Below are 19,803 nucleotides of genomic sequence, written 5' to 3'. Positions count from 1 at the left end.
CCATGGTGATCCTGTGGATGAGGCATCTCCATGACTCCCTCTCCTCCACTGCTCTGCTTAGTTCCTGCAAACTCATACCCGTGACCTCCTTAATAGAGTCCATCTATCTAACATGCAGCTTTCCTCTCTTTATATTTCCCTCCACATTTCCTGTCCTGTACCCTCCAAACTGGCCTGCTGCCATCCTGAATCTCCTATGAATGATGATCAATAGCCTAGATGATGATCACTATAGTGGTATTTTGTAATGGGCTTGGAAATATTTGCAGATTTTTTTTGGGGGGGGGGGAGGAATGAATATCAGGAGGCATTCAGGTCCAAAACACATTGCAGAAATAATTCAGTTTGAGACCGCTTTGACTGACCTAGCTCAATGCTAAGGAATTCTGGGAACTGTAGTTTTGTGAAACATGGCAGGAGGTTGAATTGGATGGCCCTTGTGGTCTCTTCCAACTCTCATTCTATGATTCTGCCCTTCTGAGGAATTTCCTTCACCCTGATTAGTTACAGGGATAGCCCTGACCACAGTTTCCTTGTAGAATCATAGAATAATAGAGTTGGAAGAGACCACAAGGGCCATCCAGTCCAACCCCCTGCCATGCAAGAAATCTCAATCAAAGCGTCCTCAACAGTTGGCCATCCAGCCTCTGTTTAAAAACCTCCAAGGAGGGAGACTCCACCACACTCCGAGGGAGTGTGTTCCACTGTCGAACAGCCCTTACTGTCAGGAAGTTCCTCCTAATACTGAAGTGGAATCTCTTTTCCTGTAGTTTTTTGTGGGTTTTTCGGGCTACGTGGCCATGTTCTAGCAGAGTTTCTTTCTGACGTTTTGCCAGCATCTGTGGCTGGAATCTTCAGAGAATGCTTTGCCTGGAAAAAGTTGGTTGTATATATACTGTGAATGCAAGAGTGATTTGCATGTGTATTGTTCTGTGTTAATGGCCGGCCTCAGGCTGGCAGGCAAATGCAAAAGAGGATTAATATCTGCTAATTGGTGGTCATTATCTGCTGGGAAAGCCCCTGACTCTGAATGGTTTCCCATTTGCATTTGCTGAGTTCTTATTTTGCTATTCCTCAGGACTGGTAGCCAAATTTTGTTCACTTCAAGGGTTTCTTCTTTCCGGTTGAAATTGTCCAGGTGTTTGTGGACTTCAATGGCTTCCCTGTACATTCTGACATGGTAGTGGTTGGCACAGTCCAGAACTTCAGTGTTTTCAAACAGTATTTTATTCCCAGGATGGTTTGTGGCATGTTCTGCTACTGCTGATTTTTCTGGCTGGACCAGAAACTCTGCTAGAACGTGGCCACATAGCCCAAAAAACCCACAAAAAACTATGGATGCTGGCCATGAAAGCCTTCGTCTTTTCCTGTAGCTTGCATCCATTGTTCCGGGTCCTAGTCTCTGGAGCAGCAGAAAACAAGCTTGCTCCCTCCTCAGTATGACATCCCTTCAAATATTTAAACAGGGCTATCATATCACCTCTTAACCTTCTCTTCTCAAAGCTAAACATCCCCAGCTCTCCAAGTTGTTTCTCATAGGGTATTGTTTCCAGACCCTTCACCATTTTAGTCACTCTCCCTTGGACACGCTCCAGTTTCTCAATATCCTTTTTAAATTGTGGTGCCCAGAACTGGAAACAATATTCCAGGTGGAGCCTGACCAGAGCAGAATAGAGTGGCACTATTACTTCCCTTGATCTAGACAATATATTTCTATTGATGCAGCCTAAACTTGCATTGGCCTTGTTAGCTGCCGCGTCACACTGTTGACTCATGTTCAACTTGTGGTCTACTTGGACTCCCAGATCCCTTTCACATGTAGTCTTGTTCAGCCAGGTGTCGCCCATCCTATATCTGTGCATTTCATTTTTCCGCCCTAAGTGCAGTACCTTACATTTCTCCGGGCTGAAATTCATTTTGTTAGCTTTGGCCCAGCTTTCTAATCTATTAAGGTCATTTTGAATTTTGATCCTGTCCTCTGGGGTATTAGCTACTCCTCCTAGTTTGGTGTCATCTGCAAATTTGATAAGTATGTCCCCAATTCTGTCATCCAAGTCATTGATAAAGATGTTGAATAGCACTGGGCCCAAGAAAGAGCCCTGTGGGAGCTCACTGGTCACTTCTCTCCAGGATGGAGTCATTGTTGAGCACTCTTTGGGTTCGGCCAGTCAACCAATTACAAATCCATGTAACAGTTACTTTGTCAAGCCCACACTTCACTAGCTTGTTTGCTAGGATGTCATGTTGAACCTTGTCAAAGGCCATACTGAAATCAAGATACTATATCCACAGCATTTCCTTCATCTATGAAGCTGGTAATTTTATCAAAAAAAGAGATTAGATTTGTCTGGCATGACTTGTTTCTCTGAAACCCATGTTGACTTTTTGTGATTATGGAATTGCCTTCTAGATGTTCACAGACTCTCTGTTTAATGATCTGCTCTAGAATCTTTCCTGATATTGATGTCAGACTAACTGGACAATAATTGTTGGGATCCTCTTTTTTCCCTTTTTGAAGATGGGGACAACATTTGCCCTCCTCCAGTTTGCTGGGACTTCTCCTGTTCTCCAGGAGTTCTCAAAGATTATTGCCAATGGCTCTGATATTACATTTGCCAGTACTTTTAATTGTAGCCCAGCAGTGCATGTTGGGTTTAGTTGTTGTTTAGGGATTGTAACCATCACAACCATTTGGGAGGTGCTGGAGAGTGGGGCAGTGAGTAATGATATACCCAGCCCTCTTCTGGACTGCATTTGCACTGCAGAAATAATGCAGTTTGACTCCACTTTAAATGCCATGACTCAATGCAGTGAAATTCTGGGATTTATGGTTTGATGGAGCACCAGAGCTGTAAGTATCTCACAAAAGTGCAAATCCCAGAATTCCATAATGTTGAACCATGTCAGTTAAAGCAGTGTCAAACTGCATTTTTTCCTGCAGTGCAGATGCATCCCAGGTCACAAGGTGCTCAGGGAGATGCAGAGACCCTTGAAGGTTCCTGTTGGCATTCTGTTATAGATGTTAATCTAAGCGTGCCCTGCGACTAGGAGAGGGCTGGACACCTCATTATTCACAGCCCTGCTGTCCAGCTCCTCAAAATGGCTTTGTTGGTGGGGGCTATGAAGCTTCATAGGTAAGTTTTTTGGGCCCTTTTGTTTGTTGCTATCATGCAACTACCATAAACGTGAACTGGAATAATTATAAGTCAAGCTTCTAATTACTGAACAGGGTGCCAGCGGTATATATCAAGAGAACAGTACATGTTAGTGTAATTAGAAGCTGTAGTTGATGCTAAGAACTATACGTTTAAATAGTTATGCATTTATGGTATTATTATCATTATAATTCTAATCCCAACATTTTTATTTATTCTTCCCAATAGGGGGCCTGAGCTGTTCAGGTTATGAGGAGACTGCAAAGCATATGATCACTAAAGAATCATTATAGTGATTGTGCTTAAATGTGAGCACAGATGCAGCAAATGTCAGCTGTTGTGATTTTTGGTTAGAACCAGTTCCCATAAAATTATTCCACTTGCCTCTTATAGAAGTATGCATGCTTGGAACAAGATGGAACAAGCAGTGACTTCCCAAAAGTTCTTCAGTGTTTTATTTATTTTTTTTAAAAAACCATATAATTTAAATTAAAGTGCTATTTTCACAATAAATTTATTAATACAGTCAGTTTCTCACATCTTTATAATATTTTATGTAATTTTTGTAAAGTAAAACAATCTTTAAGTTTTAGAATATTTAGAAACTGACATGTTGTTTATTTTGGTTTAAAGTCTGTCTGTCTGTCTATCTATCTAAAAACACACAAGCACATACAACCCAGCCACAGAGTGAATTCCATTGAATTCACTAGGACTTCCTTTTGAGAAAGCCTGATCAGACTGTGCTATTAAAAACCTCTATTCAAACATTTGTTCTATTATAATAGTAAATAAATACACACAAATTAGCTAAAGAAATAACATTACCCAAGCCAAAGAGAACTAGTAAATCAATACAAACAAAGATGTCACTGGAGTTATACAAATACAGAAGCCAAAGATAAGCTCCAATAGATAGCTTTTTTCCATGCAGAAATATGGTTTATAATGTTGGTTTAAGGGAAATATCATACTTTATTTCTCTTATTTTTATTTTTAAGTTGGAGTTGCATTTTACAAACTTATTTGCAGATTTTTTATTACAAAAGTGGAGCAACTGCTTATTCCAAACATAGCTATTATTCATTTGAACATTTAAGACCAATAACTGTGATAATTAAGATAATTAACTGTTCCACTGATGCTGTAGCACATGTATATTATGCCATATAGTTCCTTCAGTCTCATTTTAATGGTGTAACAAATCGTGTTCGTTTTTGAGGTTTGTGCAGGGCTTAAATTGCTTCTACCTGTCGATTTACATATGATGTACTGTAAATGTAAATGAAAGAAGAAAATAATGATTGTTTTCAGGTAAACATAAAATATCAAATTTAATCCTTGCCATGGGCATTTTCTTCATGAAGTGTTCAGATTGTTAGGTGTAGAATTCATATCTCCAGATTTTGTGCATAGGTCTCTGATAGCTTATACCTGTTCGTAATTAGTTATTAAATGCTGCAGTAGCAGTGACAGATGTGCTAACATGCCATTGGCTTAGTTTTTCCAAATAGAAAGCTAGTTTATCAAGTTTACATCCTTCTCTTCTCATGAGGAGCTCATGGTTAAGTGCACAAGATTATCTGTTTTGTCCCTACAACAGTCCTCTTTGGCAGCTTTAACAGACAGAAGATGACATATTAAGACCATCTAGTGTGGTTCTTAGCTAAAAAGTTATTTGGTTGCCCATATTCATATCAGCAGTCCAGAAAACACACTACACTGATTCTGTCATGGCAAAGTATCCCAATGCCTAATAGAAAAAAACAAGAAAAATAATGACATTTGTTTCATGTATGTGTGTATGCTCATGGATCTTTTCATGGCTTGTTAAGATTTGGTGTTCCTCGTCTGAGGGTTCTAGAGTATATAGAAAGTGCAGTATAATTACAGCTGGTACTAAAGTAGAAGTAAGAAATGATGGTAGCAGACAGGATCGTGTTTGTGCAAAATATATATGTCTGTAAAAGCCCACTGACAGCCTCATCCTGTTTCCATAGGATCTACTGTAAGCATGAACCAGCTTTGAGTTCCCTTTGGTGGAACCTGGCCTAATCCTGGGTTATCAGTTGTTTTTTGACTACTGTTTCCAGCAGCTTCACCCATCATGGCCAAAGGACAGAGGTGAAAAGTGTTATGGTGTATCATTTCAACCCCCAAGGCTGGGAAAGATTGCTTTTAGCATGACATGAGAGAAGAGTTCACATATTAGTATCATAAGTGACAATTGTCATAAAAAGTAAAAGTAAAGGTATTCTCCATTGACAAGATTGTCAAGTCTTTTCTGACCATAGCGGGTAGTGTTCATCTCCGTTACTAAGCCGAAGAGCCAGCGTTGTCAGAGACTACTTTGTGATCATGTGGCCAGCATGATTGCACAGAATGCTGTTTACCTTTCCACCGTAGCAATACCTGTTTATCTACTAGCATTTGAGTGCTTTCATACTGCTAGGTTGGCAGAAGCTGGGACTAGTGATGGGAGCTCACCCCATCATTTGGCACCTGGGCCTTGAATTGCCAACCTGATGATCTTGCACTCAACAGAGTCAGCGTCTTCACCACTTGAGCCACCGCATCCCTCCCAATTGTCACATGGCAATCAAAATTAGAGGTGTGACCAGCATTAGTCCCCTTCATGTCCTAACTGAGTAAAGGAGTCTCCTCATATTAAAGGAACAACTTTCCTGGGCTTTCTTCCTCATATTTTAAACTATGAATTGGAAGACTGAATGTTTTACTGCAGACTAAGGATGATTGTCCTCTCAGTAATCATCCTCAATCTGCAGTAATACATGCATTCTTCCAATTCATAGCTGAAATGTTTAATTGAAGAAAAGTCCGTATCTGTGTTGATGTTGGAGCTCCCTTCATTATAGTTTCTGCCACCGCTGCTATGAGGCTAAACATTTAATGCTTGAATCAGCTAATCTTTGATTTTGCCTATGTCTTATAGATTCAGACTATCTTTTGTAATTTTAGTAACCATGTTATTTCATTTGAAAATTCCTCTGATTTCTCCTTGAAATTATAAATGTTCCTATGGGTAAATGTCTGATATTTTCCCCTAGTTTTTAATCTGCATTTTCATGTACACCTTTTGCTTTTACATCTGCATCATTAGACAGTGTCTTTACCAAATAAAAAAAAAAATCCAAACAAGGATGACAGCTTTCCCCACTTTCTAAATGAGCTGATCACAACTCTACTTCAAGCATCAGTTTGGCCAGTTATGATGCACCAGTTATGGGAAACTGGCAGAAAGTAGACTATCCCTCAAGTCTCAATGTACAGAGCACCAGAATGCATTTTACAAAACCTACCTAATATGTAATACTTTGTGTACATATTTCAGCACTGGTACATAATAATAATAATAATAATAATAATAATAATAATAATAATATGTTTTATTTATAGACCGCTATTCCGCGATGATCATAGCGGTGTACAGTAAAATCGTAATACAATACAAAATACAGTTAAAGGAGGGAGAAGTCTCGTCCTTCAGGCAGTCCCTGATGTTGCTGGGTCTGCCTGATGGCTCCCTCTGAGGCCGAGATGACAGTTGCGGAGGGAGGGGCCTCTTCCTTCAGGCAGTCCCTGATGTTTCTGGGTCTGCCTGATGGCTCCCTCTGAGGCTGAGATGACAGTTGAGGAAGGAGGGGCCTCTTCCTTCAGGCAGTCCCTGATGTTGCTGGGTCTGCCTGATGGCTCCCTCTGAGGCCGAGATGACAGTTAAAGAGGGAGGAGCCTCTTCCTTCAGGCAGTCCAAGATGTTGCTGGGTCTGCCTGATGGTTCCCTCTGAGGCCGAGATGACAGTTGAGGAGGGAGGGGCCTCTTCCTTCAGGCAGTCCCTGATGTTTCTGGGTCTGCCTGATGACTCCCTCTGAGGCCGAGATGACAGTTGAGGAGGGAGGGGCCTCTTCCTTCAGGCAGTCCCTGATATTGCTGGGTCTGCCTGATCTCTCCCTCTGAGGCCAAGATGACAGTTTAGGAGGGAGGGGCCTCTTCCTTCAGGCAGTCCCTGATGTTGCTGGGTCTGCCTGATCACTCCCTCTGAGGCCAAGATGTCAGTTTAGGAGGGAGGGGCCTCTTCCTTCAGGCAGTCCCTGATGTTGCTGGGTCTGCCTGATGCCTCCCTCTGAGGCTGAGATGACAGTTGAGGAGGGAGGGGCCTCTTCCTTCAGGCAGTCCAAGATGTTGCTGGGTCTGCCTGATGGCTCCCTCTGAGGCCGAGATGACAGTTGAGGAGGGAGGGGCCTCTTCCTTCAGGCAGTCCCTGATGTTTCTGGGTCTGCCTGATGGCTCCCTCTGAGGCCAAGATGTCAGTTTAGGAGGGAGGGGCCTCTTCCTTCAGGCAGTCCCTGATGTTTCTGGGTCTGCCTGATGGCTCCCTCTGAGGCTGAGATGACAGTTGAGGAAGGAGGGGCCTCTTCCTTCAGGCAGTCCCTGATGTTGCTGGGTCTGCCTGATGGCTCCCTCTGAGGCCGAGATGACAGTTAAAGAGGGAGGAGCCTCTTCCTTCAGGCAGTCCAAGATGTTGCTGGGTCTGCCTGATGGTTCCCTCTGAGGCCGAGATGACAGTTGAGGAGGGAGGGGCCTCTTCCTTCAGGCAGTCCCTGATGTTTCTGGGTCTGCCTGATGACTCCCTCTGAGGCCGAGATGACAGTTGAGGAGGGAGGGGCCTCTTCCTTCAGGCAGTCCCTGATGTTGCTGGGTCTGCCTGATCACTCCCTCTGAGGCCAAGATGTCAGTTTAGGAGGGAGGGGCCTCTTCCTTCAGGCAGTCCCTGATGTTGCTGGGTCTGCCTGATGACTCCCTCTGAGGCTGAGATGACAGTTGAGGAGGGAGGGGCCTCTTCCTTCAGGCTGTCCCTGATGTTGCTGGGTCTGCCTGATGACTCCCTCTGAGGCCGAGATGACAGTTGAGGAGGGAGGGGCCTCTTCCTTCAGGCAGTCCAAGATGTTGCTGGGTCTGCCTGATGGCTCCCTCTGAGGCCGAGATGACAGTTGAGGAGGGAGGGGCCTCTTCCTTCAGGCAGTCCAAGATGTTGCTGGGTCTGCCTGATGGCTCCCTCTGAGGCCGAGATGACAGTTGAGGAGGGAGGGGCCTCTTCCTTCAGGCAGTCCCTGATGTTTCTGGGTCTGCCTGATGACTCCCTCTGAGGCCGAGATGACAGTTGAGGAGGGAGGGGCCTCTTCCTTCAGGCAGTCCCTGATGTTTCTGGGTCTGCCTGATGGCTCCCTCTGAGGCCAAGATGACAGTTTAGGAGGGAGGGGCCTCTTCCTTCAGGCAGTCCCTGATGTTGCTGGGTCTGCCTGATCGCTCCCTCTGAGGCCAAGATGACAGTTGAGGAGGGAGGAGATGACAGTTGAGGAGGGAGTTTATTATATTGTTGCATCTTTGTTTTTCTTCTCCTCTGACTAGCATTACAGCAAATTGGGAGGTTTCAATTGATGGGTCAACAACAGATATTTATGGGAAAGAGAAATTGTTTGCCAGTGTCTTTTATCTATTTCTTTTGGCCTGACATCTATATTTATCTGTTTGCTAATGAAATGTCTAGAGGTAGTAGAAGATGGCCGCCACCACCATGCATATGTTATGGGTAATACACAATTTATGGCACAGGGAAAAGTCATAGTGTTGGAAGAAGTAACATGGTAGATATTCCAATACCTTTGAAATAATTGTGGATTTACTGACTGAATAAGTCCAGTGAAACATTTTGTTGTCCTTTTCAAAATAATAAGTACAGTGGTACCTCGGGATACGAAATACCCAGGTTACGAAATTTTCGGGATACGAAAAAATCCCATTGGAAAACATTGTTCCGGGTTACGAAAGTTTTTTCGGGTTACGAAAAAACTTTTGGTGCTTTTCGGCGCGATTTCACACGGAATCGCGGCTTTTCCCCATTAGCGCCTATGGGAATTCGGCTTGCGAAAGCCTTTCGGGTTACGAAATTGACAGCGGAACGAATTAATTTCGTAACCCGGGGCACCACTGTATGCATTATTTTCCATTCAATAGTCATACAAGCCAGACAGAATATTCATCTTTGTTATCAAATAATGTTCATCAACCCATCTTAATTAGACACATTTATGTGTACATATGTGATGATACTTCTTTCTGTTCTCTCATTTTAGCTGCCAAATTTTAAAGTATTGAGTCATTCCCCAATGTCTGATGCCTCTCTCAACTTCGAATGCAAGCCACAGTCCCCATTTGCTGACAACATAGATCAGGATGATTTCCATGACCTGGTGACAATCTCTGACTTGGCCAGTGTGAGCCTGGCCCAGAAGGACCAGCAGGATGTGGTACCTGCAGAAGTCCCCAATGAGATTCTGCAGACAATGGTGACCTCCCATAATGGGATGCAGGACGATGGGGATGGGGGCACTGGGGTGAAGAAGAAACGGAAGAAAAAAGAACCAGGGCAGCAAGAGCCAGGTGGTGGGAAGGAAGCAAAACCAAAGAGGAAGAGAGAACCTAAGGAACCAAAAGAACCCAAAAAGCCCAAGGAGCCCAAAAAGCCCAAGGAGCCCAAACAGGAGGGGGGCAAAAAACCCAGGAAGCCACGGGAGCCCAAAGTCCCAAAGGAGCCTAAAGAGAAGAAAAGCAACTCTCCTCCCAAAGCCAAGCCCAAGAAGGCCAGGTTGGTAATCCTAATCTTTGCTTGACTTTTTGCTTCCTTGTATATCAGGCACACTGCTTTGCTTTGTGACTAATGCTGTGGGACATTTCTCGGAAAATAACATTACAGCTGTGTTTCCACAGGGGAGAGACCACCCCAAAGCAGCACTGAATGGAATATCCTTAAACCAAATTGTACTATTGTATATGTTAAATGTAACTGGTATATTCTTTCCCTAAAGCCTTTCCCTGAATTTTCTTAAGTACTGGAGAATGTCCCATGTATAATAATAATAATAATAATAATATGTTTTATTTATAGACCGCTATTCCGCGATGATCATAGCGGTGTACAGTAAAATCGTTAATACAATAAAAATACAGTTAAAGGAGGGAGAAGTCTCATCCTTCAGGCAGTCCAAGATGTTGCTGGTCTGCCTGCTGGCTCCCTCTGAGGCCGAGATGACAGTTGAGGAGGGAGGGGCCTCTTCCTTCAGGCAGTCCCTGATGTTGCTGGGTCTTCCTGATGGCTCCCTCTGAGGCCGAGATGACAGTTGAGGAGGGAGGGGCCTCTTCCTTCAGGCAGTCCAAGATGTTGCTGGTCTGCCTGATGGCTCCCTCTGAGGCCGAGATGACAGTTGAGGAGGGAGGGGCCTCTTCCTTCAGGCAGTCCAAGATGTTGCTGGTCTGCCTGATGGCTCCCTCTGAGGCCGAGATGACAGTTGAGGAGGGAGGGGCCTCTTCCTTCAGTCAGTCCCTGATGTTGCTGGGTCTGCCTGATCTCTCCCTCTGAGGCCAAGATGACAGTTGAGGAGGTGTATATAGAGAAGGAAGAATTTAGTGCTCTTGAAGAATACATTCATCCTGCTGGTTTGGCACAGGAATGAAAATCTACAATTGAGAAAGCATTTAGTTTTGGGGAATCTTTCTGATATCCTTGTTCTCTAGATTTTGCAGAGATTCTGCATATGAAAAGTATATCTGCATTTGGGGTTTCACTGAACTTGCAATTATTTTAGGAATATTAATCATATTTATCAATATTCAGTGACTTGTGGTATCCATTTCACTCTAGTGTAAAATTAACACAATCCCCTATTTCCCTGGAGGCATGGGTGTTTAATATGTGTGTTGTTTTGATGTTGAATTGAATTAAATTAAATATTTCCTGCTTGGAATTCCATCATATACAGTCATAGTGATATGTGACCTGGTTTCTCTTGATCCCATACATGGACCTAACTATTCTGCACCAAGTGCTGTAGGCTGTATTTCAGAGAACGGAACAGGCAGTCCACGTCTGAGCATACTTTGCCTAAGAAAACCTCGTGAAATTCATGGAATTGTCATAAGTCCACAGATGGCTTAAAGGCACATACAGACACACACTCACACTTTCTGCAGCTGCATGGCTTTGCACTAGTGGAAAGCATTTCCCATGCCTCTTTGTTGCCTGATTTAGTTTCTTTAATTAACAAGTTCTGAAGAGAAAAACTCACCTCTCTTGAGTGAGATTCCCTTAATTTGGGAAAAGGTGTGTACCTAGTGGCACAAAGCATTTTACTTGCTTTAAGAATCCAGGTGCAAAGGCTACAGTCTACACCAGCAACAACTACTTGGCCTGATTAGTCCTGCCTTTTCATTGTTCCCTGTAGATTTCTTATTAAGATCAGAAAATGACACACCAGGTACCATATATTACAGCTTTCCTCAACTTGGTGTTCTCCAGTTGTATTGGACAACAGCTACCATAAACCCTGGGCAGAATTGAGAAGTCTGGTTTATAGGCTCCAGATGTCTTTAGAGGAGGAGGAGATATAAATGACTCACCAGATATACATAGAATCGTAGAGTAGGAAGAGACCACAAGGGCCATCCAGTCCAACCCCCTGCCATGCAGGAAATCTCAGTCAAAGCATACCTGACAGATGACCATCCAGCCTCTGCTTAAAGACCTCCAAAGAAGGAGACTTCACCACACTCCAAGGGAGTGTGTTCCACTGTCAAACAGCCCTTACTGTCAGGAAGTTCCTCCTAATGTTGAGGTGGAATCTCTTTTCCTGTAGCTTGCATCCATTGTTCCGGGTCCTAGTCTCTGGAACAGCAGAAAACAAGCTTGCTCCCTCCTGAATATGACATCCCTTCAAATATTTAAACAGAGCTATCATATCATCTCTTAACCTTTTCTCCAGGCTAAACATCCCCAGCTCCCTAAGTCGTTGCTCATATAGGACATGGTTTCCAGACCCTTCACCATTTTAGTTGCCCTCCTTTGGACATGCTCCAGTTTCTCAATGTCCTTTTTGAATTGTGGTGCCCAGAACTGGACACATTTTTGTCTGTTTTCATGATGCTAAGCAATAGCAATTTTAAATGTACATTGGTGGAGAGAAATGCTCACTCAGGTGGGGTGATGATAATGAAGGAATAAGTACACAAAGAGGGAAGAAGAGTTTTAAAACTGAATACATCTTGATGAAAGTTGTCATTGCCATATGCTGTGCTGCTGCCTGTGGACCAGTGGACAACTGGTGAAAAATTGATAATTATTTATGCTGCCACTTTCAGAAACCCGGATTCAAGCCCACTGGTTGGTTCATAACATGTTTTGGAAAGTAGATTGGTAATGAACATTCATTCTAAAGTGACATAGTACAAGATACATGCAAATGGGGCAATTGCTGCAAATTCTCTAGGCGGTTGCTAATCGTGGCATAATCTCTTCTAAATTATTTCTGATCACAGTTAGCACCAAACATTCATGAATGGAATAGTTGTTAATTGTGACTGCAAAATTAATGCCTGGGGAATTGGTACTAAAGTGCATTGAGAGCTTCCAGTTGAATCATAGGCATGTAGTCAGTTCACATCTGCCCCAAAAAGCTGTTTGGGAAGTTACTTTTGAGTACATCTTAGCAATTTCTCATAAAGATGAGGCATGAAGACCTAGTGTAGTCAAAGGAAGACTTAGTAGACAAAGAAAGATTATCCTCTTTGGATGAAAGGCATGGCAAAAAATACTCTTGAGCAAAGTTCAACGTGTTCAAAATCAATTTTCTGTATTATCTGCGGATATCTTGTTCCTGCTTTTTCTGGTATTTCTGGTGCAACTCTTCTGTTTCTGGACTGGTTATATTTGTATCCAATACATTTAAGACTTCATCTGCATTGCATAAATAATGCAGTTTACCACTGCTTTAATTTTCATCGCTCAATGCTGTGGAATTCTGTGATTTGTAGCTTTGTGAGAGATTTACCTTTCTCTGTCAAAGAGCACTGATGCCCCACTAAACTACAAATCCCAGGATTTCATAGCATTGAACCATGACAATTAAAGCAATGTCAAACTGCATTATTTCTGCACTGCAGATGCAGCCTAAATCAGCAGAGGTAAATCTATATGGTGTCTGAGTGTGCTTTGCTGAGATTAATATGTGAGAGATGAATATTGTTGTTAAGGAAAGAATATTACTGTCCTCTGATTATTTAGCATGAAATGCAGCAGTGTTTAAGTTGGGAAAGATGTTTGTTTGAAATTTGTGGTCTCTAATATTAGAAACTGTAGGAATTTTAACATGATCTTTCTCTGGTTCTGTATTTGGTCACTATTTTCTAATGGTGGGGAGGGAGTAAATACATAATGTGCATATTCATAAAGCACTGGCTACTCTAACACTGGCTTTGCTTAGCACTCCAGGGCTTTTAGTCAACTCCATGAATTATAACAAAAAAGCTCTTTAAATTTCTTGTAAATAGAGTATCCTAAATGAATCTCACAGAAGATTATGTGCCTTCAGTTGATGTCATATCAAGGAGGGATTAAAGCAAAGGGGGGGGGGGGGATAGAGACACTTAGCTTGGTCATGTCAGTCATACATAGATTTTTAAAAAAATGAAATTACACCTTTAATTTACAAAATCCCTATCTGAACATTAAATTCAGCAAGCACAGGGGGATCTGGATTATGCTAGCTAACCTACTGTGCCCCTGGACCTGCTTTGTATACCTGTGCATTGGGTTCTGTAAATATACTATTGTGTATACTCAACTGTAAGTTGACTTCATGTATAAATTGAGGGCAGGTTTTGGGACCAAAATTAAGTCGAGGGTAAAACTTAGAGGTATGAACAAACGATCTAAAGGATGAAGCAACAGAAAACAATACCAAATAATTAACAAAATTCCAGCAGGCATGTCTGTGTTCGTACTAAAGGCTGGATAGATGACACAGAGGTGACACAAGCATACTGGAAGGTGTCTTTTAGTATATTCTCCATCTGCTGTTGCACTGAATTCATTGTTAACAATGCTAAGAATAACTATGCAGTCAATGAATTCAGTACACCAATAATCTCTGTCTTGTTGTTGTGTGCCTTCAAGTTGTGTTTGACTTATGGTGTCACTAATGTGAACCTATAACCGAGTTTTCTTGGCAAGATTTTTTCCTGAGGGGTTTTCTGTTGCTGTCCCCTGACTTGCCCATGATCACCCAGCAGGTTTCCATGGCTGAGTGGGGATTTGAATCCTGGTTTCCTAGAGTCCTAATCCAACACTAAGACCAATATGCCCTGCTAGCTCAGTCTTTTTGTTAGAACAAGATATTTTTCCAAATCGTAAGAAGAGCCTTGCTGGTTATAGGGAGTGTATAAAACTGCCATGCTGAAACAATTTCACTAGGGTCCAAAACACACCCCAGAAATAATCCAGTTTGAGACCGCATTAACTGCCCTGGCTCAGTGCTAAGGAGTTTTCGGAATTGTAGTTTGGTGAGACATTTAACCTTGTTTGTCATAGAGCTCTGGTGCCACAACAAACTACAATTCCTAGGATTCACTAGCTCTGAGCAAGGGCAGTTAAATATGTGTGAAACGGGATTATTTAGCAGTGTGTTTTGCACTTGAGTATCAAGTCCATTTTCAGGCAGAATTCAAAGTGCTGGTTATGACCTATAAAGCTTGAAGTGGCTTAGGTAAAGACTATCTGAAAATAGTATAACTTTCCATATGAGCCTACCCAAGTTTTAAGACCTTTGAGAGCAGGCTTTCTCTCAGTCCAGTATGTCTGGTGAGGACTTGAGAAAAGACCTTCTCAGTGGGTGCCCTGAAGTTATGGTATTCTTTTCCAAGGTAAGCTCGGTTGGTCTCTTCTCTATTCTCTTTTTGCTGGCTAGCAAAGACTTTCTTATTTAAACAAGCCTTAATCTTTTAACTTGTTGGGCTAGTGCAATGGGTGTGCTGGTTTTAATCTGTAATAAGTTTTAATGTATTTTTAACTATTTGAAATTGATGGTTTTAAGTGGACTGGTGTTTAATGCTTTTTTTTTAAAAAAACCTTGTATTACAGATAGTTTTAGCGGATTTGTTTCAATGTACAGTGTAAATTGATTTGGGTCCCACATGGGAGAAAAACAGGATATTCCGGCAGGCCTTTCCTGAATAGACGCCTGGCCACCAAAAAGAGAAAGTAATGGACTGATCCAGCTGCTGTTTGCCTGTCCATTGTTGTTTGTTTGTTTTTATTTATTTATGGTTGAAATTGTTATTGATCTTTTAAAACATGTTTTAATTGTATTTTAAGGGAGAGAGGGTTGGGGGATATGATATGTAAATTTTAATGCTGTAAGCCGCCCCAATTGCCTGAGTGCAGATGGGGCGGGATATAAATAAATTTTATTATTAAATATAATATAATATAATATAATATAATATAATATAATATAATATAATATAATATAATATAATAGGCCTGTCTCAAATATGAGGAACCCTTATCCCTCCAGATGTTGATAAACTACTATTCCTGTCTTCTTCATTTGGTGCAGCTCTCAAGCCATGATGGGAGCTGAGAATAATAATTTCCCCAGTCTTTTAAAAGCTTATATAATAGGACAGAGGGTAAAAAATGAGAATGAACTGAGCAAAAGTAGAAAAAAATAACCAGTGGATCACAGATATCGTCATTGTCCAAAATAAGAGTGTTTTGAAGACTTCTAGTATCTATTTAGCAACCAAATGGAAGACGATGCAGCACCACTGCAGATACAATTTGCAGAGAGCAAACTGATAAATAATGAATAATGAGTAGACACACTGAATGAAATGTTGCTTATGCTATTCTGTATAATATTGGACTCATTCAAACACACACACACGTGCGCGCGCACATACACACACTGTATTACAATTCAAAGACATAGTTGTGTTAGTCAGGAGAATCATTATGCAAAGAGATCTTGCAGCATCTTTGAGACTAACTAAAAGATAGACGATGGATCTGAGAAAGTAGGCTCAAGTCTACAAAAGCTCATGCTACCCACTTCTATCTTTCAGTTAGGGGTTGTACAAACAGCCCAGAAGGGGCAGCCTCCAGCCGCCCCTTCTTCAGCTAGATCAGGGCCACAGTAACCACATGCCACGGCCCTAATCTGGCCTTTTGAGAGCGCAAAAAGCGGCTCCTTTTTGTGTCCTGGAAAGGGTGCCATAGCTGCAGCACTGTGGCTATACAGTGCTCCTTCAGTGCTGTGTTGTATGGACGCAGAGCAGGAGGAGCGCCATGATGCCACACACTGTGTGGAGTGATGTATGGCGTCCTGGCATCCTGAGGGGGGAATCGGGGCAATGCCCCCAACTCCACCCCCAGGCCAGCCTTAATGGCCAGGCTGAACAGGGCCTTAATCTCAAGGATGCTGCAAGATCCATTTGCTTACTGTATTACAGGTTGAGTATCCCTTTTCTGGAATTTTAAAATCTGAAACATTTCAAAATCCAAAATTGTCCACATGGGTGACTGAGATAGTAACACCTTTGCTTTCTGATGGTTCAGTGTACACAGACTTTGGGCCCAAACAGACAAGCCAAAATAAAGCTACTTTAGGTCACTTTGGAGGTATGCTGTTTAAATGATGCATGCATCCTAAGAGTCCGGAAGCCACGCCAAAGTTACATTCCAGCTTCCGGCCTCTTAAGAGGCCTGTGTCATTTAAACAGCAGACCTCCAAATTGACCCAAAGCAGCTTTATTTTGGTCTTTTTGTTCGGGCCCTTTGTTTCATGCATTAAATTGTTAAAAAATACTATGTATAAAATTACCTTCAGGTTATGTGTATAAGGTGTATATGAAACACAAATTAATTTCATGTTCATACTTGGGTCCTTATCTTCAAGATACCTCATGATGTATATGCAAATATTCTAGTATCCGAAAAATCCCAAACAATTCTGGTCCCAACATTTTAGGAAAGAGAGGCTCAACTTTTTTATTAATACGTGCACTATATGTACTGTCTTATTGTAGCAACAGTTTTGAAAACATTGGCACCTGCAAGGTTCTCCTTCCAGAACCAAGATAGGAATGTGCTGTGCAATCATTGCTGTATTTCCATGTTAGATTACGTTTTTTGTACCTTGTTGGAAATGGTTTTCAGCCATCCTTTGCTATCCTGTTCCTAGAGTGAGAGGAGGTATAACCTGATATTGCCATTGAGGCCAGACAGTTTGTAATCCAATTAACATAATTCTTGTTTAGCCTTGTTTCCCTTTGAAGAAAACCCAACTGTGCCAGACCAACTGCCTGTCATGTAATATTGTCACCTTTTCCCACCCATTCCCCCCAACTTATTCCTTTGAACACTGAATTCTATAGAAGAGCTTCTTGTAGTATGACTTGTCGCCATTTTGAACATGAGATGGTTCCATAGAAATTAGTTGCTTTTGCTTGTTCCTTTGTTTTTTAAGTGCTAATATATACATTTTGATTTGTTGGTGTTGACCCTTATTTGTTGGTTAATTATTTGTTGCTCTGAATCCATATTAAGCTCCCAAATGCACAGTGAAACAGAACTTGTACTGCAGTTCCCAGAATCCCCAGCCAAGGTGGTTTGTAGTTGGGTTACAGGTAATTTTAAAAGTTACACTATGTGTAACTTGCTTAGTTGAACCTGCTCTCTGGGGTGTGTGGACAGGGAAATGCCTGCAAAACATCTTTGCTACCTTGGAAATAGAAAGACTATAGAAATTAGAAATTGAAGTGTGGTTTGTTAGTGCAGATACTGTGCTTAACCACAATTAGAACAAACCATTCTTTTCAAACCATTTTTCCTCATGTGTTGATGCCGATCCTTACCATTGTTTAGGTATTAAGACACAACACTTAATCATGGCTGAAGCAAACATGATGGGCTTGTGGAGATGTAATGTGAAGCCATGGTTTGTATCAGTTTAGATTCCATACCATGATTTCCATGTGGCATAGTGGTTTGAGTGTTGGACTGCAACTCTGGAGATCAGGATTCAGTTCCCAGCTTGGTCTTGAAACTCACTGGATGACCTTGGGAAAGTCACACTCTTAGCCTCAGGAGAAGGCAATGGCAAACTTCCTTTGAACAAATCTTGTCAAGAAGACCCCATGATAGATTCACCTAAGGGTTGCCATAAGTTGGAAATGACTTGAAGGCACACAGCAACAAAAACAACCATCATTTGTATATCACGATTCAGAACTAGTTTCCTTTTCGTCTCCCTCCCCCTAACATTATGTCTAACAGTGGCTTTCAAGAACAGTGCTTCATCTCACACCATAGATTTTCAATCAGTATGACCAAAGATTTGCAAGTGAGGGTGGTTTATGACTGTAAAAAAGCTATGTATGTATGTGAAGTTAACAAACCAGCTTGTTCTAGATCTTGAATTGGTGACATTTACTGAATGCTGTTGGTTCAGATATCATGACAAACTGTGGTTTTGCTTTACTTCTAAACCATTCCATGACATTTAAGTGCTATATTTCCATGCAGAAGTTTCTTTAATTTCATTTTTGTTATTTATTAGTAGTGAAATCCATTCTTTCCAAGCCCAAACACCCGAACCTATACTTTAACAAAACTTATTCTGGATCTTTGATTCACCTTCACCAGAAGGCTAGCACAATTTCCGAGCAACCAGGACTGAAATAGGCTGCATAAGGGGAAAAGAAACATACTACTGTATATCCAGTTGGATTGGAAGGATGAGAGGGGTGATTTTTGCAACCAATTTTATATAGAGAGCTTGTGCTGCAGCTCTGATCAGCAGGGGGGAAATGGAATTGTTTCATGTTCTATGTTATTGGAACTATTACAGAAAGTCTGTTGTAGTGGGACCTAGGTAATTCAGTCAAGTAATCTGTGCCCGACTATTTTCCATTACAGAGTGGAGAAGAAACCTCAAGCCAGACAGCCTTCATTGGAGATTTTGCTTCTGTGTGTACCCTTAGGAGATTTGTGATATACAACAGGGATGGAAAATTATGTGTTCTCAGAACTGTGTTTTCAGAACCTGCAGACAATGGAATATGGGCTAGATGTGTTTTACATCTTACACAGCCTGATTCTCTTGGGGCCCAACTAGGAGAAGAGGCATCATACAACTATGGAACAGATACCATGAGTATGAAGAGATAATTGTATGGGTGACAAGACTGAGGAACAATTTTACCTCCCACAGATCTCCTCAAGAGACAAATTGGCCATGGTCCTTTTGCATGAGAGAGTATATAATAAAAAGTTATAGAAAACACATAGTGTTTCATTTGCTTTTCTGAGTAGTTGGCTATTAGTTGTGGCATTGTATGCAAAACCAAAAAGAGATGTAACATAAAATTGGAACTATTGGGTGGGGGGGAGATTCCTTATGAGTAAAACTCTGGGCACTTTTCTTTTTTTAAAAAAAATAATCATACCTTGATTAGCATTTTATTTGGTCTTCTGGGAACACTAAGTACAGTAAAAGGGTTTCAGGCTGCCAGCTGGTCAGCTCTGATTAAAATATTGACCCAGATTTGATCTGGGGTAAAAGGTAAATCCAGGCTGTGACATCCTTCTGTGTTTGCTAGCCTAGCAGTCCTGCCGTTCGGTGGGGACCAGGCAGAGCTGGATGTAAAGTGGTACTGATATCTTTAGCTAGAGCTTTATGGCCTTCTTAAGATGGAACTAATTCAGCCTGTAACCTTTAGCTTGTATTACTTCTGTCA

The 19,803-nt window shown here is 41.8% G+C and overlaps 1 protein-coding gene across 9 annotated transcripts in view; it reads left to right on the top strand.

Moving 5' to 3' along the window:
* The window catches only part of CHD6 (chromodomain helicase DNA binding protein 6), a 157,810-nt gene that overhangs the window by 72,584 nt on the left and 65,423 nt on the right, over positions 1-19,803 (top strand). For 7 of the 9 annotated variants that reach the window (XM_089514140.1, XM_089514141.1, XM_089514136.1 and 4 more), the window contains one exon: positions 9,309-9,820. In XM_089514140.1, coding sequence (XP_089370266.1) covers positions 9,309-9,820 — 512 coding nt within the window. Of the gene's footprint in view, positions 1-5,155; positions 5,280-9,308; positions 9,821-19,803 lie in introns of all 9 variants that reach the window. The other 2 variants (XM_089514142.1, XM_089514143.1) reach the window with 1 other exon arrangement.

The sequence above is a fragment of the Sceloporus occidentalis genome, unplaced genomic scaffold (genome assembly GCF_023333645.1).
Source record: "Sceloporus occidentalis isolate IW3139 unplaced genomic scaffold, rSceOcc1.0.p SCAF_3, whole genome shotgun sequence".
NCBI classification, from domain to species: domain Eukaryota; kingdom Metazoa; phylum Chordata; class Lepidosauria; order Squamata; family Phrynosomatidae; genus Sceloporus; species Sceloporus occidentalis.
Note: the sequence above shows the minus strand (reverse complement) of the source record. Positions and strands in the feature narration are given on the sequence as shown.